General features: G+C 38.5%; 1 protein-coding gene across 6 annotated transcripts in view; it reads left to right on the forward strand.

The window, feature by feature from the left end:
* The window catches only part of KATNIP (katanin interacting protein), an 81,115-nt gene extending 65,878 nt beyond the window's left edge, over positions 1 to 15,237 (forward strand). For 4 of the 6 annotated variants that reach the window (XM_085307237.1, XM_085307236.1, XM_085307240.1 and 1 more), the window contains 8 exons: positions 676 to 833; positions 1,148 to 1,212; positions 3,347 to 3,457; positions 6,309 to 6,448; positions 8,554 to 8,655; positions 9,354 to 9,514; positions 11,644 to 11,732; positions 13,676 to 15,237. In XM_085307237.1, coding sequence (XP_085163363.1) covers positions 676 to 833; positions 1,148 to 1,212; positions 3,347 to 3,457; positions 6,309 to 6,448; positions 8,554 to 8,655; positions 9,354 to 9,514; positions 11,644 to 11,732; positions 13,676 to 13,731 — 882 coding nt within the window. In that variant the 3' untranslated portion in view covers positions 13,732 to 15,237. Of the gene's footprint in view, positions 1 to 675; positions 834 to 1,147; positions 1,213 to 3,346; positions 3,458 to 6,308; positions 6,449 to 8,553; positions 8,656 to 9,353; positions 9,515 to 10,232; positions 10,466 to 11,643; positions 11,733 to 13,675 lie in introns of those variants that run through there. The other 2 variants (XM_085307241.1, XM_085307239.1) reach the window with 2 other exon arrangements.
* Positions 15,238 to 22,043: the final 6,806 nt, after the last annotated feature.

Consider the following 22,043-nt stretch of genomic DNA (forward strand, 5'->3'; position numbering starts at 1 on the left):
CCTCTCGTTTATTCGTATGCCCTTCTGTTACACACCAGTGCTGCTTGGTAGATGAGATTGCATGATCCTGGAAAAGTCACCTGCCACAAAGACAAATGAAACTGGTTGATAGCAAACTTTATAGAAAGGCAATGGAGACACAGGAGTCTTTCAGGAGAGAGACCTCAGGTTATGTGATTTCCTAAAGTGCTGAGCAATGTGACCTGGTCTAGCGATGCCTTCAGGTACCTGACAAAGTAGTTCTAACCATCTCCTCAAATACACTCTGGGGATACCTGCTGAATTTAAAGCTGCATCTCTACATTTGGTTGATGTGCATGCTGCTGCTGCAGGCTTAGGGAGCTTCAGTTTGCTGGGATCTAGTAAAGGCTCAATTATTGAAGGAGCTCTTCAAATCCCGCCCTCCCCCCTCCCCCCCCCCACACTCTCCTCCATCCCAGCCTCTCCTATCCTTGTTAATCTTAGCAATTCAGTGTGGGTTATGATGCTCTGAATTGTACAATGTGGGCTGCAGTCAGTATCTGTTGGTTTATACTTTCTTCTGCAAATGATGTTGTGTAATAGAAGAATGAAACAAATACAACAAAATTACTGAAACAATTCTTTCAACTTATGAAATGTATGTGATTGAGTTGTATCTATTTTATTTTGCTGCCTTTTTTTCTTTCTAATAAGGCTAAGGTAGTCCATGTTTCGCTGGATGGTTGCAGCATCTCCCCACCGGAGGGCTTTCTTATCCGTAAGGGACCAGGCAACTGCCACTTCGATTTTGCTCAAGAAATTCTCTTTGTTGACTACCTGCAGCCCCAACTGATTAGTAGAGCACATAGGAGGTAAAGAAGGATGTTTTACTATGAAAACTACACAGTTTCTCTTTAATTGTTTAATATTCTTTTGTATTCTCCACTGAAGCAAATCTGTATGAAATGCCTGGATGAAAATATGAAGTACTCTGAGCAAAACGTTTCATTGCATTTTTAAATTGCATATGGCTTCCAAGATTTCCTGAGATCAGAGGACAGTTTGCTCCCTAATMTGGGGGTTTGCTGTGGTTTGGTTTAGCTTTTTCTCTGGCTTTATTCTGCTCTTTTCTGAATGAGCCAAGAGTGCATCAAGAAAATGGATTTTGTCTTGGTTATTTTTGCAGGACTGGTTCAAAGAGAATAGAACGAGCTAGTATGGACTATGAAGCACCGTTAATGCCTTGTGGTTGTATCCTTTTCTGTTATTTTCTTCCTTGTTTTATTATATATAATACCTTGGAATTAGCTACTGCAGTTATGAATCCCAACTCTTTAGAATCCAATGGTTTCTGGCGTTTTAAGAAAGTGAGCAAGATGTCAAGAATGAGAATGGTATCATTAAAAACAAATTAAGAAATAAATGGAATATATAGTATATGAATGTATGACCTGTCTTTAGATACTCTAGTAGCTTCTGCCTTTTATAATCCATCCGGGGTGGAGCTAGCACATTAGCCTGGTATCTAGCAGTACCTAGCAATTAATGCCTGTGGAAGAGTGTAAGAATACAAAAGACATGTTTTAACACTCGGAATACCTTGCTATTCCCCAGCAGCATGCCATTCAGAGACTGTTAAGCTGGAAGTGGCCCTTGTATTTTGCATACCTTTGAACATTCTGCTTTACCCTTCTTTGAAATTTGTCTCATTTAATATCTTTAAGGTTGAGTAGAGCGGAACTGTGTAATATCCTTGCCATTTTGCTTGTGGCTTTTTAAACTTATGTTTTCCTAAATAATCACAACCTTTTTTGATCACACTTACTGTCATGTCATTCGTCTACTTGACAACCCTTTAAAATCCATTACTTTGAGGGAGACAATGAGGTCTCGGTGATACCAGCTTTCTGTGAGTTTTGTGAAAATCAGTGGCTGGGTAGAGGAGATATAAATGAATGCTCCCATTAGAGAAAGGTCTGCAGCACAAATTGCATCATTATGTTTTCTGTCATTCAGTTTAGTCATATTAGCTGGCCAGTTACCATCTAGGTAACTCAAAACCAGGCAGATACGTATTCAGGAACATAGGAAGGCAATGTAGGGGCTGTGGTGGTAGTAAGTAGGGTTTTATAAGGAGGTAGGATACAAAACTATAAAATTAATTTGTTACTCATCTTACAGAAGAACATACATTCTTATCTAGCTGTGTCAACTGCGGGGGAGAGGGGTGTATTTTCAGTGATAGAAATGACAGACATCTTAAAAGAAAACTTATTCAATGAAGTTTAAGGTATAGTAAGGCCAAAAGTGAACAACATTTTATTTTTTTTTTCAAGCACAACATAATTAGATAATGGTGCTTTTTTGCCACAAGATGTCACTTCAAACAAGGAAGGATTGAGACTGATTGGACATTAAGAACATTCACAGTAGTAATACTAAATACTGTGAGTATTAGAAGACAACTTTTCCCCCTTCAGAGATTAAGATTTTTTTTTTTTTTTTTAATGGACTAAAAATACTCCTGATGGGTGCATAACTCTGCTATATCTACCCCTACTGGTGTTTCTTCTATATATTTTTAAGAAAACATTAGGTAGTGGCTACTGCTAGAAATGAAGACTAACTGGATTTTTTTTTTCAAATTTTTTTTTCTCCAGTTCAATTACAAATTTTGGGGTATGAATAGGAAATACTACATGAAATTCTGTGGCTGTCAAGGAGACCTGACTAATCTGTCAGGCTTTATGCAGCCATAAAGAAAGTGGACAAGCAGCTATTCTTTAACCTTGAGGCCAAAATGCATGGTGCAGCTTGGATCCATTCAGGTAAACCCCTTTATTCTGCAAAATGGAGTGACCACATTCAAACTCCTCTGGCCTCTTAAGCTGTGAATCTCTGTTATAAGCATACATAGCCTAGCTAGACATTTGGCTAACCAGTGCTTCTAGTGTCAGAATCTTCTCCTAAACTGCAAATGAGAATGTCTGTGCTGTGCATTTCTGAATAATGAATTCATTGGCGTAGTTAATTGCCTTGTGTGATCTGCAGCAAAAGAAAGCCTCACTGTTTGAGGAAATGAAATTGTGGACTACGACAGTTTATTTGGTGAATTCTTTTTCTTCCAAGGTATGTTCTTAGGTTGCTARGTCATTAAGAAAATAACCAGATATTGAGAGGTGGAGTTATTAAAAGAATGTAACAAGATTCTATCCATTAATTTAGAGTTTAGAAATACGTATGATGTGCTAGTGTGTGAGCTTACAGCCAGCTAACTCATTTGTCACAATGTAGGACTGAGGAATAATTCTGGAAACTGCAAATTAAGTTTTCTGTTAGGAAGAAAAAAATGGAATCAAAATTTTCCTTAATAGCTGTTTGTTAGTTGTTTTTCAGCTCCAGCTTCTGACGAGTTGGGGTGATCCATACTACATTGGTTTGAATGGACTAGAGTTGTTTAATGAATATGGAGACCAGATCTTGCTAACTGAAAACAGTATCCTTCTATAGACTGAGTGCCTCGATCTTTTTCAGATACACAGTTTGCTCTCTGGCAGACTGTCACAATAACGCTTGCTACATGCTCAAAATTGCGAGTGAAACCCTATGTGATTACTTTGTTTGGATTTCTGTGTATTTCAGAGGTGATACTTATTTTCATGCATTTTAATGTATTTTATATAGTTCATAACATTTCTTATTGGAATGGGATGCATCAACAAAGATGATTTTTCTAGACCCTTTTGCTCTGCTATTTCTTTTCCAGCTGTGGGATGCTCTGAGGGCAAAGTTAGAGAAGGGAAAGCTAAAGAAGGGTATGGTCTCCTCTGCTGTCACCATCACGCTTTCCATTATGTAGAAGGACCAGAATTTTGGATGAGTTGCTAATTCATAAGAAAAGGTTGAGCACAGTTCTTTGGATTTGGGGAATTTTTTGGGTTTTTTGGCTGTGGAGAATTTTGATTGATTGTGGGTTTCATTTTTATTTGATCCCATGTCTTGGCTTTGATCCAAAATTCGAAGTGGCTGCACCAAATGGAAAGAAAGAAGCATCTGAGAGATGCCTCTTCCTTGCAGTGTTACTGCCTCAGTTATCCAGCTGTATTGCTTGTTCCGCTTATGAAAAGGCCCTTACTATTCCAGTGCTCACAGTGCAGCAGTTTCACCCCTGAGCCAGAGCTCAGACTTCGCTGCTGTTGGTAGCTAAGGCCTCCACTTTGACCATAAAAGATCCACGAGTGAGAAGAAATAAATGTTGATCCCAACTGCTTCAAGGGGATTCAGTCATCTCTAATTCTGGTCTCTTTAGCCTCATGCTTTCAACCAACTATCTCAAGATGACTGTTCGGCACTGACTAGCAAGAAGTTAGCCTTTCACCAAAGCAACTTGGCAGACTCAGAATCAAATTGCAACTTCCACTACCAGTTTGTAATAGAGAATCCACTGTAAGAAACCAGCTGTGAGACTGAGACACATCTCCCGGTACATTTGAATCAAGAAAAACTGCTGAGTTTCCACCATCTCTTCTTTTTAGGTTTTTATACAGGCATTACATTTTCGTCTTTCAATTGATTGTTAAGCAGTGCTAATAATTGTTGTATGGTATTTTTTCCTTCGTTCCAGAGAGGAAAGTGTATATAGTAAGGTATTTTTATTTTGGAATTCATATGTGTTTGTATCCTTTTTACCTGGCATAAGACAAATACATAGGAAAATTTTTACCTTATATTTAAAGCAGGTGATGGGGAGTCTGTGGTCCTTGACCCTCCGAATGGGAGTCTCAGGGTCACCAGAGAAAACATTATTTCCAACAGAAATAAGATTTCTCTCTCATGGAATCTTTCAGTGTGCCATGGGAAACAAATTTTTCGTAACTCTTGTTCTGTTGCTTTAGGCTATTCTAGGCACCCAGCCCAAGTCATGAAGATAAGGGCTGAGACTGTGAATTTGATTCAGGGTTCCCTGGGAAACCAATAGAGGGAATGAAGGACGTGTCTGAAAGACTCGTAATAACCAGGATTACTGAAGAATTATACTGTAGTGCTCTGTACCAGCTTAAGTCTCTTAAGAGCTGAAAGCTTCATATCCAACTATGTAATTGGGTAGTTTGATCATATGGAAGATGGAGTTTCTTAGCCAGCTAGAAAGGATAAAAAATGTGGATGCTGCATGAATTGTCCATCTCTAAGGATCTTCGTTGCCTAGTATATAGGAGTTGCAATGAAAAAGGTAAAGACACTTTTCTGAGTAGTGTTTTTATTTATGTGTTCCTTGATGCATGATTAACTTGGAAAAAATAGAGCTCTGGTGGAGAAAAAGTATTTTGAAGTTGAAAAGTGGCAATAGATTGTCTTTAGGAGCAGGAGATCTTTGACATAAATAGTGCATCTTTACACTCTAATGTAATTGCCAAGTAAAGCTACTTCAGCTAATTTTGAACAATCTTGGTTTAGTATCTACAGTGACACTGCTTGGATATTCTAGGGTCCCAGAAGGAGCACATCTGTATTAATGCAGCGCTAAACATGATTCAGCTACTGGGTCTGGAGCAAGCTTTTCTTAAACAGTTGAGGCATCACCTCATTATTCTTTAAATTCTTTAGAATTTCTTTCAGGCCTTTTAGAAAGCAGGACAAGAGGAAATTAATGTCCCTCAAGCTGGATTGCTAAGGGTTTATAATTCGGAAGACATTGCCATCTGTCCATATTCTCCTGTGCATCTTTAACACAGATGTGTTTTTAACGTAGATGTCTCTCATCAGGAGAAAGTCTAGTTATGTGGAAAACCTGTTCAGTAGAAGGTTTATTCTTTCCCTCTCGAAGAACTGATTGAAGGACTGACTAGATAGACGGTTGTTGCGACCTTTTTGTCGTTTTTTTTTAATACATCTCACAAATCTGAAAGAACTCTGCAAAACCTAGTCAGACTGATGCCTATTTCCTATTGAGATACATTTCATAGAACGAGTTTTTACTAGTTCATGCTAAAAATGGGCCTTTGTCACCAAAAAAAAAAAAAAAGGGGGGGGGGGAGTTCTCATTCTTGCTACGGGAACTTTATTGATGTAGTTATAGATATTTACTTTAAAATAAATGAAATTAATCTGTTAATTTCTTAGCATTTCAAAAATAATACTGAGGGCCAGAATCTGTAAGGATTGTCCTGCTTGTAGAAATGGATCCCAAAATTCCTCGACTACCAACATAAAGTAGTTTAGAGTTTTTTGTAATTTGTACTACTGCAGTGGAGAATATTCATGGCATCTAGAAGAGCAAACATGAACTTTTGAATGTGGTGTTTCTGAAATGTTCTTTGCAGTTATTTAAGCTTAAAGTTTTGTTTCAGATATTGCTGCTTTTCCAGATAGCGTCAACGTTTTAGAGGATGTGTCTGGAGACATCCGTACTCCAGACAAACTCATTGACAGAGTAAATGACACAACTGATGGCAGACATATGTGGCTTGCACCAGTTCTTCCTGGTGTGGTATGCATGTCTACTTGCATTTTTCTTTATTTCATTTTAGTGATGTGTATAGAGGCAGCTCGAAATACAAAGATACAGGAAGGCCTTCATAATTTTTAGTTAAATTTGTTATTAGTAAGCAATGCTGAATGCCTTTCAGAAATTCTCTCTGTTCTGATTTCTCTCCATAGCACAGAGAGCAGCTGTTTGGCCTTTGAGCTTTATAACCTCCCTGTATCTCCATATTGCCACAGCAGAAGAATTTCTAGTGACAGCCAGTGTTTGTTCAGTAGTTCATAGTTACCAGCAAAGGAGTTCAATACGGGTGTTCTGGGGGGGGGNGGGGGGGAGCAACAGATGTTCCAACAGTGATAATTTTTTTTATCTCATTATCTGACTTGCATTTTAATTCATAAATGGGAGATTATGGTATTTTGTATCCTAAGGCCCCAAGCAATTCAGTCTTTTTAGAAACAATGTGTTTAATATATGGGCACCAAGCATTAAATAAAGAAAAGTAGATAAATAAGTTCTGACTTCAAAAATTTTGGGAGTGGACACTCCTGTGCTGACCTTTGGATATTATTAGCAAGTATTTATTTCCTGGAAAAAGATGGATTTCAAAAGTAACAAAATGCAAGTCTAAGGTGTAATATATTACAAATTACTGTGTAGGGAATACCTCTACTTCAGAAGTTACAATTAAATCTTTGCCTTTGATAATCTCATTAATTCAAAATTGAAAATTAATTCCAATACCATTATATGCTGCAATACAGTGGATATAGATAAGATAAAGCTTTTATGCATGCTTGAGGCTACCGACCACGTGCATTTCTTAGGGAAGTAGAAGGTAATAGTCCTTGTAAGGCTCCAGGGCTCCTAGCGTCTAAATCCTACCTCTTGAATACTGGTAAACAGCTTGATAGGGTGCTCGGGTGTCCGTTATAACCACGTGAATGGTTGACTTGACAACCGTCTGAGTTTGCACATCTTCTATGAGCTAATCTCTGTATAAAATATATGCTTGCAGAGGCTATCTCATTTTGGCAAAAGGAAAACAGTGACTGGAGATCTGGCACAGGCATGTACCGTTTTGTAGAAGGTGGCATTATGTCTAATGCCAGGAGATGAACGCAAAACATTAGTATTAAAAGGGTAAATGGATAAAAACAAAGTTACTATTTACTGTTTTGGAAAGTTAAAAAAAATGAAGAAAATTATATAAATCCGTTCTTTTCCTTTCCAGTTCTCCATGTTTTTGTCTCTTGCAAATGTGGTTGTTGTATGTTTTGAATTTCTTGTTACCCATTTTCTGATTCTCTTTTTGTTTGTTTGAATGTATTTTCCTTTTCTCACAGCATTTTCTGTGAGACTAAAAACAATTGCTAGTGAGACCTGAACCCACATCATCTTTTGGAGAGTCAGATATAAACAGTTCTATTGATTGCATCCAGTACTGTCTTCAGTGCAGAAAATGCATCATGATTTAATACAACTACAATGTCATCTTTGAAGAATCAAAGGATTAAATCATAGAATTAACAGTAACGTCTGAAATTGGTTTCCTATATTGTAATCTTTGTTCTCAATAATTTCCCTGAAAGTTAAACAAACAGTATCTCGAGCCATAATTGTTTGCCGAGCATCCTGAGAATTGTCTCTACATTGCTATTTGTGCACCTCAGACCAAAGTTGCAGAAGTTCTCTTAAAAGCTTTAATACTCGGATTACAGAAAGATGGATTCCGTGTGTGTATTTATATGTGTATAGATACACACACACACACCAGTTTGTCTTATCCTGATGCACATGCCTGTATTTGGTTGATGAAATGCGCATTAACAGCATCTCTCTCCCCAGTTGACTTGAGTCCAGGATGACAAGCTCAGATGTAGATGTCTACCTCTGATGGGCTGTGTGTACTTTTGAGAGGACAGATCTGGGTTAGATACATCTGACAATTATCAACAGAGATGATAACTTCAATCCTGAGCATCAGCTATCTCTCCTGTAGCTATATCTATTAAAATATAGTCCAGTTTTGATGGATCGTATGTTAGAATTTGCATTTTTCTTTTGGGGAATTGTGCTCTTAAATGTAAATGAATTCTTCTCTCTTACAGGTGAATAGGGTGTATGTTATTTTTGATATGCCTACTACTGTGTCAATGATCAAGTTGTGGAATTACGCCAAAACGCCTCAGAGAGGTGTGAAGGAATTTGGTGTAAGTAATTTTTGAATGCAGTTTTGGTGACTGAGCTTGCTGTGAGTTCTGTATTTATTTTCATAGATTAATAAAGTGTGATTCTGTGTAATCTCTAAGGACGGGATTAATCTCACCCAATTCTGCATTTCAATACTAAAATAACTACTCTATGCTGGTTTTCTGTGCTGCCTTTCATGTCCAAGGAGAGAACAGTTTATCTTATCTCTCATAGATAATTGTCTTAATATAATATTTTCCTTTCTCCACTGGCTATAGAAGAGACCTAGAAGACTAGTTTAAACCTACATACCCAGCTTTCAGACAGATGGAATAAGGTGTGATTCATTCATTCCAAGGTTTAAGTGATTTTATTCCAGTCAATAAAATGTCATTTATGTAAAACAATTAAATATTTTTTAATTCCTTACTTAAATACTTCATTTGAAACTGTCAGTGAGGAGACAAAAACTGGAGAAAAAGAGAAAAAGCACCACTGGCTAATGGAAAGAGATGGCAATTTTAAAGGAAAAAAAGCTTAAACTAATGACTGAGCTTGTTTGACAAGTTGGGCAAAATGATTTCTAGTTAAATGACTGAAATGACTGCTGAGGGCAATGCTTGCTCATTTAGATGCTGTTTGATTTTTTTTGTTTGTTTTTATTTTCTTGAGCAAGTTGATTCCTAGATTACTTTTTAAATCTATTCATTATCTTTAGCTTCTTGTGGATGACTTGCTTGTGTACAATGGAATCCTGGATATGGTGAACCATGTAGTATCAGGCATCCTACCCACCTGTGATCCAGTGGTCCCGTATCACACAATTCTCTTTACAGATGATGATAAGATTTGCCATCAGGAGAAGAGGACTGTTATTAGGTATGTGAGTGGATCTTTATTGGAATAAACAATCTCATCTTCCAAAAAAAAAAAAAAAAAAAAAGAAAGAAAAAGTTTTCCTGTGACTTAAAATCAGCAGTGTGTGTGGCTATAGAAAATTCTTTTCTGAACTACATTCCACCTCACTTAATAGCAAATGGCCAATGATTTTTAATCATTGGGACCAATTAATCAGCTTTATTTGCAAGTATTTTTTAGCATTTAGTAGGATTCTTGATTCATATTTACATATGCTTTCATGGGAGCCTATGGTAATAAATAAAAAATAATGAAGTTAAGCTTCATTAGAGAAGAAAGAATAAACCCCAATGTTTCTACATTATAAAAGATAAGGAAGCTAACGAAAAGGAACCAAACAGCAGAAATAGCACCTACTGCAAATCAGAGAACTGTTTAAGGAATCAAAAGTCTGGTAGTTTAGAAACATTGTAAAAAATAATACATGTATGTATATGTATTAACTTTTTGAATGAGAAATGAGTTGTGTTCTGTGGAAGCACCCTTTCAAACTAAGTTGACAATCTCATATGTTCATAGAAAATACGATGAAATGCTGTGAAAAATACCCTTACAAAAAATTTAGAATGTCAGGATTGATAAAGTCTTAAAAAACAGTTCCTAGGAAGGAAAATAAAAATTTTATTTTGAATGAGATTGAAAATTGAAGGCTTAAAAATAAACATTTTCTCATCTACAGAACAGTTAACAAGAACAACGTTGTGCACGTACATCATTTGAAAAAAAGTTACAGCTTTGCATTCAATAGGGGCATATGCTTCATTCACAAACATATTAAAGGATTTAGAAATAGGTTAAGGATCCTGGAAGGAGTGTAAGCTGATTCAGAACAGAGATTCACATCTGCCTACCCTGGTGTTCCCTTTGTTTTTCAAAAGCATTGGCTTTTTGCCGCTGGTATTGTCAGATGTTGGAATAAAAGATTATTGCTTGGATGTATTGTGTTAGACTCATGTTTTTATACAAATGGCTGTGTTGTCCTGGTATATTTTGCAAGTAAACAAATTTTCAAATGAAAAAGTAACCAAAATGAAGAACTCTTGAAGAAATCAGTGCTTTAAGAAAATTTTCATGGGGAGAAAACAACGAGGAGGGGAAATAAATGTTTATTTCTTCAGCCTAACACCTTTGAGTTGAAGCTGCTTTATTGGAAGGAGAGAAGCTCCATCTGTAATCCTGAATCTTTCTCTTTTGTATAAATGCAAAGCAATCACAACATCCTTTGGACATATAAGACTTGGATTTAGTTCTAAGTGGATCCTTTTTGTATCACCTATGTTGCATGATCTGTGTTCCAGTCAAGAATATGCTGAGTCTCTTCCATTACAGATTTTCTGTGCAGGAGTTTTCTTGATGTGTCTTCCTAGTCAGCCTCCTTTTTAATCTTCTACTTTTTCTTCATATGCTAAGGTATAGAGTAGTTTGGCAAGAGAAGACAAATATCTCTCTCTCTCTCTCTCTCTTTTTTTTTTTTTTTTAGGGGATGTCCTTGCTTTTTCTTTAAGACATGTTCTTGCATTTTTTAAGGGTTATTATTAATGATGCTTTCTTTAGCTTTCAGTTCAACTCACTTTTTTTTCTGTAATTTGTTTAATTGAATTTTGAAGTTACTGCTTCCTTTCCATAAAGAAATTAAGATTCTGCAGCAGCTTGCGAACAAAACTAATCTTAGTAAATTAATTTTGTTTAGTTCAGAAAATTCTGAAATAATGCTATATCAAAATTACAAAACAGCATTAATTTCCACTCAGGGTTTGGTTTGCCTTTTTTATTGTACAGCATTGATTTAAATTCTCACTTTGGTTAATGTGACTCAAGCTGTGTGTGTATGCCAGAATACTATAGAGTGAATGCAATATTTATATTTGAATGTGTACTTATGACACTAATTAAGACTATGAACGAATACTTTAAGTAGGTGTGGATAGAATGCCCCATCTTTTTAGAAAATCTCATATAATGTGGTTTTGCTTTGTAAATTTATAAATAATGTTATAAGGTAAATAAATAACAACATTTGGTATTCTTTCCCATGACTGATTTTTCATAATACTGAGTTTTGGCCATTGAACTGACTTTAATTTTTTCAGCAATCATGTGGAGGATCAGGATGTACGAATGATGAATGAAAATCAGATTGTCACGAACACCAAAAAGAAGCAGATTACGGCTGATCCAGGTTAGTTGGGTTTTTTTTTACAATTTTCTTTTGCTTATTTTCTGCAGAGACAGTATAGATAAGAGGCACTGTTGTTGACCTAAACTGTGAAAAGTGGAGAGACTTGTACCTCTCTTGTATTTCCAGCTATACGTTTTTTCTGTCATAAGGGCAAGCCTGGAATATCATACTTGGGGGTTTTTTGTTGTTGTTCCCCCCCCCCCATATCTAAATCTGAAAGCGGATGATACAGATCAGGGACCTCTATGGAACGTAATTGTAGCTTATAGTGGCACGTACAACAATGTCCTTGGGATAGAAAATGACTTAAGGGAAACTAGAAACTGGTATAATTGTATGGGTCCAAAGATAGCTTTCCAGTTAATAGGCTCAATGCATCTCTAATTAGCTGGTTGCTACTGCTCAAGTAAACTGAAAATCACAATAAGTGAAGCTAGGGAAAAGAAAATATTGACATTGTTTCCGCAACTGTCTTTCTCGTTGGTCTTTTCTCTTACAACGTGGTAGTTTGGAAGATAGCACTTCCCCCCAGCACCCCAGGAGGGGTGGGGAGGGAATTCTACTAGGTTTTATTTATATCCTTGAAGAATCCCAGTCATTCATTGTATTTAGGGAGCTATTCTGAGTAATTTATGTTACGAATTCTCAGCCAAGTCAGTATATTCATGATTGGTTTTCTCCCTTGAGTGTGACACTTTCTCCAGTTAGTTTCTCTAGAAAGTTTTAGCGAAATTACTCAATGGCTTTTAATAACAGTGCTGTAGGAGAAGGATTTGAAATGCCATTGCCTGTGCAAATATAGCTTAAAGTTATTAGTGCATTAGCTCTAGCTCTGTTAACTCTCCTAAAAGCAGTGCTGTGCATGCTGTAATGACATCTTAGGTTGCAGTGTAGACATATCCTGCAGACATCCAGTAAAGAATAGCTGTCATTGCTGTCACATCTCTTGTGCAAGCATTATGGAGACCGAATACCTTTTTCCTCACTTAAAAGTAGATCAGGCCTCATTTGTCACTTTGAAGTTGTCATCTGAGGATTATTTGTTTTTGGCTGTCCAATATCTCCTCTGTAGCACTTACTGATACCACCGTTAGAGTGGCTGATATAAGGTCATAGAGAGATTTGAATTGAAGGGAACCTCAGGAGCTCTCTRGTCTGACCTCTTTCTCAGAGCAGGGTCAACATGAAATTCAGACCAGGTGCTATAGGAAACATTCCGTGAGACTATTCTCATAGGGAAAAAATTTTTCTTTGTTTTTCTTTTTGGTCTAGTCATCCTCTTTTTTTTTGAAAAAATGGCAGTATTTTGCCAGCATTGAGTTCAAATATTGATTTTTCTCCTCTTTTATCTTCACATCCTTTATCTTCCTTTATTTTTTTTCCATATCCGTCCTATTCCCTAAAAAGCAATCACAAACCCATTATAAATTAACCAGATCTAGTCTTTAAAATCACTAATGTAAAGTATTTCATTGAAATGTTGCTGGGAAAGTGATCCAGAAGAAACAGCGAGTGATAGTGTACTCTAAATTAGAAGAGAACCACGGTGTCATTCTGCCACAGCTGCTTTTCGTGTGACCTGTCTGATACGGCTTCTGCCACGTTTCTGAACCTGTGCGCTGTCCGTTGCAGGGCAGAAACTGGTATGCAATGTCCAACAAATGCTTTTCAACCGCTAATTAGAAATTAACAGACTATGCAATTACCTCCTTATCCTGATTCAGCTGAATGCTGTTTTGTAACCTGGCTCTCAGATTCCTCCATCTCTAAGGAAGAATTTGGTACCACTCACTTTCACTGAGACACATGACTGAGAAGAGTAGCTAAGCTTTCCCTCTGGGATGGATAGAGAAATGGGCATGTTTCTTTGTCTTTCTAGTGTGTGTGACTTCCCTATTTAATGCAGATACCAGCTTAAAATGGAACTTAATTTTGCTTAACAGCTTTACGTCCAAAAACCTGCATATGTGATAAAGGACTACTGAGGAGGAAAAGATGATAAGGGATTGGATCGGATAGCCCTGAATATATCCAGCCCTAGATACTTGCCATCTAGTTCTCCAAGATACGTATCATCTGAATGGAAGATACTCCGTGCTTGCTACTGCTGAACCTCCTCGTGTCTTATGAGAGAAAGCTTTGTTCTCTACAAGAAATTTTCTTCAATAATGAATCTTAAAGCATGAACTTAGTTTTCTGCTTTTGTTTTTTTGTTGTTTTTGTTTTTGTTTTTACTGTCATCATCTCTACTGCCTGAATTTTTCCCCGCTCTCTTACCTGAAAATCTAGGGAGGAGAGATTGCAAATGAATGTGAACCTTATTGCTAACTGATGCGTGTCCCTTCCAAGCACCAAGAATTTGGGTGAAGCAGGGTGGTCACAGCAAGATGTCTTTCAGAGTATTTTCTCAAGCTTTCATTCTGAAGTGCTAGCTAGTTGATCACAAAGCTCACCACTAGAACGAAGTGTCTGCTGTTTTTCTGTTGAAGTAGCCTATAAACAGTTATTTGGAAAATGCACATATTAGGAGAAATATTCTTTATCTCTCTGTCTGGGCCACCATTCTACCTTTTCATACCCTGGCTCTCTCTAGGAGCTGACATTATTTCTGACATTTGAAGAGTTTCTGCTGGGCAAGCAGAAGTATGGTGATTGCCTTTAGAAAATGGAAAATAAAGTGAGTTTATCAAAGTTAGATAAGTAAGTTTCAGCTGTAACTTCTGTTACTTTTTATAGTGAACCAATGATTTCTTTCATTATTTCGCTATCTTGAAAAAAACAAAAATGTGCTTTGTCTGAAGTCCTATTCACCGGCACTCTGCACATCCTCGGAGTCATCCTGCTATAGAGCAATGCTCTCCTTTGCTATTTGACCTGCACTTGGTTATGTGAATGAGAAGGACACACCACTGTGCTGCACCAACAAGATCTATTGCCAGCACAGATCATCCCTTTGATAAACATTAAGTGTATTTTAACTAGGCGATGGTAACGGGGTAACTGCATTTTAGAAACACAAACTGTGTAGTCAAATAACTGACAACTCTTACCAAATAATCATGTCRCAGGATTTGTAGCTATGCAAATGTACTTTTCACTGAAAACTTGTCAGTGATAGTAACACTACAAATCTCTTCCATAGAAAAGATTCTTCTTTTCTCATCTAGAACTCTGTTTTCAGAGAAGTGAGAACATTTGAAATCAGTGAACGCTTTAGATGTGAAAGAGATGCTACTACAGCTCCTGAGAGAGTAGCCAAAACTACTGCTTGCCATTCTGTACTACATCAGAAATGCAGTATCTTGTATACTTGCTTATAAAATGTATGCTTTGTAGCTGTTGCCTTTAAAGCTGTAAAGACCCAAAATAGCAATGCATTTGCCAGATTCCTGTGCATTGATGAAGCAGCAAAATATATTTTTTACTAAATGCAAAAGACTTTTTACTTCTAAACATAAAGTAGATGTATATTTCTTTATAATATCAATAAAAGTTTTGGAATTGAGTTATTGATATTCTGGTTATTAGCATGAGAAATACTTTCCTGTTAAACTGAAAGATATAAATAAAATATGCTTTTACAAAGCTTGGTTAAGAGCTTAGTTTTCTGTAAATTGCTAGCTGAATGAAAGTACCTTTTGGCCATCGGGGGCATTTATACTAATTATTAAATATGTGAAACATCTTCAACAGCTAGTACTTCCTCTCATTGCCAGCCTTTCTAGAGTAGGAAGTGCAACCCATCTTGATGAAGTGAAATATGAATAATGCATGTGCAAGATTTCTCTGAAGAACATTGGGAGAGGTTGGATGAATCGAAATAAGGATTGTTATATTCCAGGTTGGCAAAAAGGTAAATCTTGTTCTGAGGTTTACCCAACAGCCAACAAGAAACCTCAAGTGTACGTGAGTATGTTTTACTCTGTTTAAAGCTTCTTCCGAAACAGCGCTGACAAAAACAGAATCACAGAGTGGTTGAGGTTGGAAGAGACCTCCGGAGATCATCTAGTCCAACCCCCATGCTGAAGCAGGGACACCTAGAGCATGTTAGACAGGATCGTATCCAGGTGGGTTTTGAGTATCTCCAGAGAAGGAGACTCTGCAGCCTCTCTGGGCAACCTGTTCCAGTGCTCTGTCGCTCTCACTGTAAAGAAGTTTTCCGTTACGTTCATCCAGAACTTCTGTGGTTCAGTTTGTGCTCATTGCCTCTTGTCCTCTCAAGAACCCTTCTGCTGTTCTAAGAACTGTCTCCTGTGCAACTCTACCAAGAGCCAAGCTTTAATATTTGCTCTGAATCTGTTAGCTGTTAAATATAGCTCCAAAGAGAAAAAGAGGAGGAACTGAATGTAAAGCTGTTGAAAGGGCTAACAATAGACATAAACGTGTGCTTGGAAGAAGAGGGGCTGTAGAAAGACTTTTGAGACTTAAGGCACAATCACAAATTTGCCATATATGCTGTATGTAGATTGGAGGAGGCATGTCATATTGTTTCTTTTTTCTGAGAAAATTGCATTGAATCTGGAGAGAAGTGGGTCTGGGGAAACTCATGTCCATCCTAGTACAGAACAGCACTCTCATGGATGCAGAAATGGTATGAGGGGAAGAGGGAACTTTGTTTTCTGCATCTGATTGATTCCAGAGCATCTCACATCCTGCAGGATAGATCCCTAATATTTTTCAGCCTTAGTGCTGTGAGATATCTCCAGGTTTTGGAAACTGATGCAAAATACATGATTTTTCTTAGATGAGTCCTGAACAACGCTGTAACCTTCGAATGAGAGGTATTTTTAAGGCTGCATGCTGCCTCTGCCTGTCTCTGCTGCATCACTGTTGAGTCCTGTCTTCAGTAGAGGATAATGAGGAAGGTCTCTAGAAATTAGAAATTGAATTAGATTTAGAGTTTAGAAGTTCATCTAAATTTAGAATTTGGAAACTGAATTAACAGGTGGCCTTGTCAAGGTATATTCATGGTCCAGCCCTCATGACCTGTGGCTGGAAGACCTGTCAGAAGTAGACACTTTTATTGTCTAGACTATAATTCACTCAGGAGCTCTGAACTGACTGTTAGGAGGAGGTGGCTGGTCATTTCATTCCTTTTGTGCACTATACCATTCAGTCATAGACACAACTCTCCCTGTGTCTGCTTTCCTACTACTAATGTTCCTTCTTTTGTCGGTTGGTAACTGCAGCCAACTTTATGCCTTCTGCCTCCAGCAATCCATATGTAGTGCAGCTGGCCTGGCATGCAGTGTGCAGGCATGTACCTTCTCATAACCTCTGAGGGCTCACAGGAACAGCAGCTCCCCATAATTACCACATTGTCAAGAGACCCTGAAAGACTTTTTAAAATACTGACAAAAATGGTTAAGTTATGGAACATTCTCCCCTGCAGTGTCTCTGTCTGAAAGAAGGGTTTGACAGCCTTCGGGCTGCTCTAGGATGACATGTCACTAAGACAAAGCCTGACGAAGTCCTTGACGCTAGTCAGTCATACTCAGAGTAGCATGATGTTTAGATAATGCTTCGTTAATCTCTGTAGGGTAGGAGATGTCAGCTTCTACTTTCCTAATCAGATCTGAAATGTAATGACCCTTTGTATGACTATCGATAATTGTCCTCCTCATTCCTATGCGCTTAGACGTACTACTTTGTAGATACTAGACTAACTTTCATAGTGAATCAGGGGGAACATCAAATTTATTCCATTTTTCACTTTATCACACTGAGCAATACTTAGTCATAAGTAAATTCATGTCAGACTAGTACTTGGAGGAAATAGAGAAAAAGTAAACATGCCATCAAGAAAAAATCCCATGGGGCAGTCCAGTCAATGTCAGGCACTGTTTCAGTAAGAATAATCTTAAGGCAGCATGATCTCTTGTCATGCCAAAAGCATGACAAAAGAAAAAGAAGGATTAATACGACTTCTTGCTTAAGCCTTTACATGATCAACTTTTAGCCGAGTTCAATTTCTGGGCTGCTCAACAACATTCATGTAGTTGCTCACCTTCACCTTTAGTGCCTTGCTTTAAAGGGGTTAGATCAAGATAACAGAAATGAGTTTGTTTGTCCCACTATGATAGTGAGAAGGGCAGAGGATAAAGAAGTAATCTGTGAAGGACTGCATCTCATGCTGCGTACTTTTCATTTTTAGATAAAAATACCGTGATAAAAATCTTTATCTTCACAGTGGAGTCAGAGAACGAGGTGTGTGGAACAGCCTAAAATTTCAGTTTTCAATTTCTGCCTTTCTGTGGCTTAATCCAGTAGAATTTAAATAGTGGTTCCTGGTGAGAAGCACCACTTTCTGGACAAAGAAAGTGATGATGACAGTGTGACAGCACAGCATAGAAAGCATGGGAATTCCTCTGTTAATGAGCCCAGAGAGGGTCTACAGAACTCTAAGGTCTGTGATGTCAATTGGATCTTGTGTCATGTGCTTCTATACTTCCTCTGTGCTGCTTTCTACTTAGGGTAAGATCCCAAGGCTGTACCCTGTGGCTCTTGGGAGTGAACCTGTAAGAGCTGAGGAGCTATATAGTGTAGCTAAGTTAAACTGACTCAGTTTTCACCTGTTCTCAGGCTATTAGAACTTGGACATTAAATTCCATCTCTTTAGTTGATGTTATTTTCTATAAAATTTCTTAGTTCTACTGGGCTTTTGCCAGGATTCTGGGGTGTTAGTCATTCCCACCAGTGTTTACTCCTGTTGTTTCAGGGATGCATCCCAGATTTGTAACGCCTGTAGAAGCCTGGCAGTGCGAATGGATGCTTGGGCGTTGTGAGATCAGACACAGTCGTGGAGTACCAGGTGACAGTGCATTCTGAATACCTCCTGCTGTGTCCACACTGGATTGACCAGAGATGGTGGTCACTGCCAGCGCTGCTATGAGGATGAGAGTAATGGGTGAGGAAGGTTGAATGTTGAGTCTTTAAATTCTCTTATAATACCAGGAGAAGCTCACTTAAGTCAGGTGGGAGCAAATATGAAGTTCTGTATTGACATCTCAGTTCTGGCTCATGCAGGGGAGGACATCTGCTTTTCTTTTGGTTCAGACAATTGCCTCTGCCTCTGTAAGAGGGAAGCATCTTGGGGAATCCAGAAATGTTTGTCTTCCTACTCCTAGATACAGACCAACTGAGAAAGAGCAGACAAGTGGTTATACTCCATGAAAAATTTTGTGGTGAGATGAGTGGATTTGCTATTAGTAACAGTCTCTGTATTGTTCAGCTTTCAACTTTTCATTCTTTGATTTTCTCCTTGTGGTGGAAATGGGTGGTGGGAGCACATCTACTCCATTTATGTTGTTAATTTCTCTGCTCTTGCAATTTGAGCCTGGGAATAAGGAGAAACTTAAGCTGTTTCAAGAGTATCTGCAACTTTAGAGATTATTGTGAGACAGGTGTACTGTATCAGCCTGAGGAGACCAGCAATGGAGAAGTCCCTATTCAAAATTCCTTCCCACTGCTACTTCTAAACATGCTAAGTCTGCTTTTTCCAGCCCAAACAGATCCCAAAGCATGGCTTGAAACCAGTGGCTGCTCCACCTGGAGATGATACATGGTTGCTGAGGTGGCAAAGTAGCTTTTCATTGCTTTTAGCATGCCAACTGTTTTTTTACCTAGAGAATTAACCTCACTATTGGGTGCAGCTCTGTGCTGGCCTGGGGAATACAGCAGGTGGCTAGAATCCAAACCAGCACTGGTGTGAGCAGTGTAGCAGACACATGGACACACAGCCTTGGGCTGGCCTCCATGTTCTTGGCTGCATTCTAGCAGGAGCCACTCTCTTGACAAGAGATACTGAAGTGGCTGACTCCTTTCCAATATTCTTTAAAAAATATGGACTCCAGAGCTTAATATACTGCCTAGAAATAGCTTCATTAGTGCTACGCATACTGTTAGTATGCACATTACTGTATTTGATGTGCCTTTCTTTTAAACTCTTCTAGCTCTTTTCATCATGCCTCTCTTAGCTGCATCATTCTACTTAGAAGGCCATTTCTCTTGTCTTCCAAAATGGTCCTGAGTCCTGTTCAGACTCATCATCCTTCATCTTGCAGATGTGACCAGCCTGTTTTGTTCTTTAAGTATGTGTGTTTAGATGTATTAAAACACAAGATTAATTTCATCTTATTATCCATACCTACTCTACTTGCTATGTGACCTCTGCTGTCGCTATTCACCAGCTCCTCAGCTGCAATTGCAACACAGTGGCTCCTTTTTGCATTGAGCTCTGTTTTCTAGGGGTGCTGGACATGTGTCCATTTGATTAACAAATGTTCAAAAATGCTGCAGAAATGGAGGTTAATTCTGTTCAGAGCAAGAGAAGGAGGGCTCCTGGCTTGGGGTGTCTTTGCCCATTTCTATGACTATTTGCTGGATTCTTGTTTGCCGAGAGATGACTTACAGCCCACGTGAGACACAAACATCCCTTTATCACACAGCTTGTATCACCCTAATGGAATTCTGTCAGCTGAGGATAAAATATGGACTAAGAAAGCAATTATAGAGTGAATCTCCTAGCTGCAGGAAGAGCTGAGAGATGGGGACAGAGTGCCCAGCTGGAGTAATTTCCTGTCTCACTGGCCTCTAAATCTTGCTGGGGAGAGATCAATTTTCCTTCCTTGTCTAACAGCCTCAGCTCCAGTCACCCTGGTTCAGGATCCTATGAAGTACTGGAGTGTTGAGATCTAGGAACAGAAGGAATAATTTGAAAATTGCAACTTCTTTCTTATCGACCTAGAAATTACTGGAAAATTGGGAAACCAAGGATAATGGACCCTTTGTTTGATGATGTAGCTATTCCCTTTCTTAGCTTCACATTGAAGGAAAGGACTCTCCATCCCAATGATCCATTATATAGGAGCTTACCACCCTGGGCTATAACTTCCAACACTGCACAGTCCTCCACCCCCAGCTCACTGCTGTGGCTCTTACTAAGAAAGGAGAATCACCACCTTGTGATCTGCTATCAGCTTTCCCCAACTATACTGTTTCTTTTTTTTTCCCCAGAAGGCCCCAATTGCATAGCAAGACCACAGTAAAGTCCTGCCTTTAGCTTATTGCTCCCTCAAGGTATGTTTTTGCATTGTGTGACTAAAATCATCGTATAAATTCTTAGTGTGTCGCTGCTCTATTGCTCTTTGGACTTCCAAAAACGCCAGCGTGTGTAGATTCTGTGCAGTTTTGCAAAGAGGAAGGGCATTCTAGGGAGCTATAAACCTAAGCCGAGACCTTAAATATATAAAATTGAGTTGTATTCAACTGTTTTCTCATACCTCTATCTGATCTGTTGTTTCAGGGCTTGGTTGCCTGTGTTCATTAGCTGATTTGTACCTTACTGGAAAGGAGTTTCCTGGTGATTTTTTGAAAGTCCGTGATGCTGAAGTAAGCATGTTTAGGAGGTGAATGTCAGAAAATGTTAAACTCAGAAATAGGGAGGTCTCTGTTCAGCAAAGAAGCCAGTTACTATTTTAAAGTCTCCTGGTCCTGAAGGAGGCAGGCAGATAGAGTGCTAAACAGGACTTCTTGGTTTAAAGTTTTGGATTTGGAGACAGCATTTCAGAGCCATTATTAAGGCCAAGAAGAGTTTAATGCTCAGCTGCCGCCTCCTGAGCCTGTAAGCCCAGGTGAGCCCTATGGCTTGGACTTACCTCCAAATTGTATCCTAATCAGTGTAGTGAAACAGGAATTGGTTGCAACTCCTGTGGAAAGCGAGTGTGGTAGAAATAAGGGGTAGAGAAAGACAAGAAGCTGTTCTGACCATGAAGGTTTCTTAGGATGTTGATATTCTATCCAAGAGATATGTTGTACCTGGGAGAAAAGATGAACACTGTGGTAAAGGCAATGGCCTAGGAACATTTGGGCGCTTTTCTTCTTGTTGCTAAGATCTCTCCTTTTCTGCCTGATAAGCAGAGATGTTCATTAAGCAGCAGCCAGAATAGGCTCTTCTGTAACAAGCTGGGGAAAGTACCTTCATCCTGAGCAAGAAGTGTGTTCAAAGAGGATGAGGATTCAGGCAGCGCCAGTGCAGCAGCTTTATGGAGTGTACAGAGTGGTTGGCAGGAAAATGAGTCAGTCAGTGCACTGAAATGAGATGAGACATTGAGGACCGTCATCCCTGCTTGCTTACAAAGCATAGCTTAGAAGTGTAAAACACTGATCATGCTGTTTGTCCCTGTTATTCATAGCTCTGTGCTCCCATTCATCAAAGATTTTCCTGGCATCCTTCTGCAAACACACTTCTTTTAAAAAAAAACCTTACAAAAGACATTTAGTTCTTCCATCTTGACATTACAGCATTAGGTG

Source organism: Rhea americana, unplaced genomic scaffold (assembly GCF_003343005.1).
Source record: "Rhea americana isolate MKP2758 unplaced genomic scaffold, rheAme1 scaffold_255, whole genome shotgun sequence".
In the NCBI taxonomy this organism is placed as follows: domain Eukaryota; kingdom Metazoa; phylum Chordata; class Aves; order Rheiformes; family Rheidae; genus Rhea; species Rhea americana.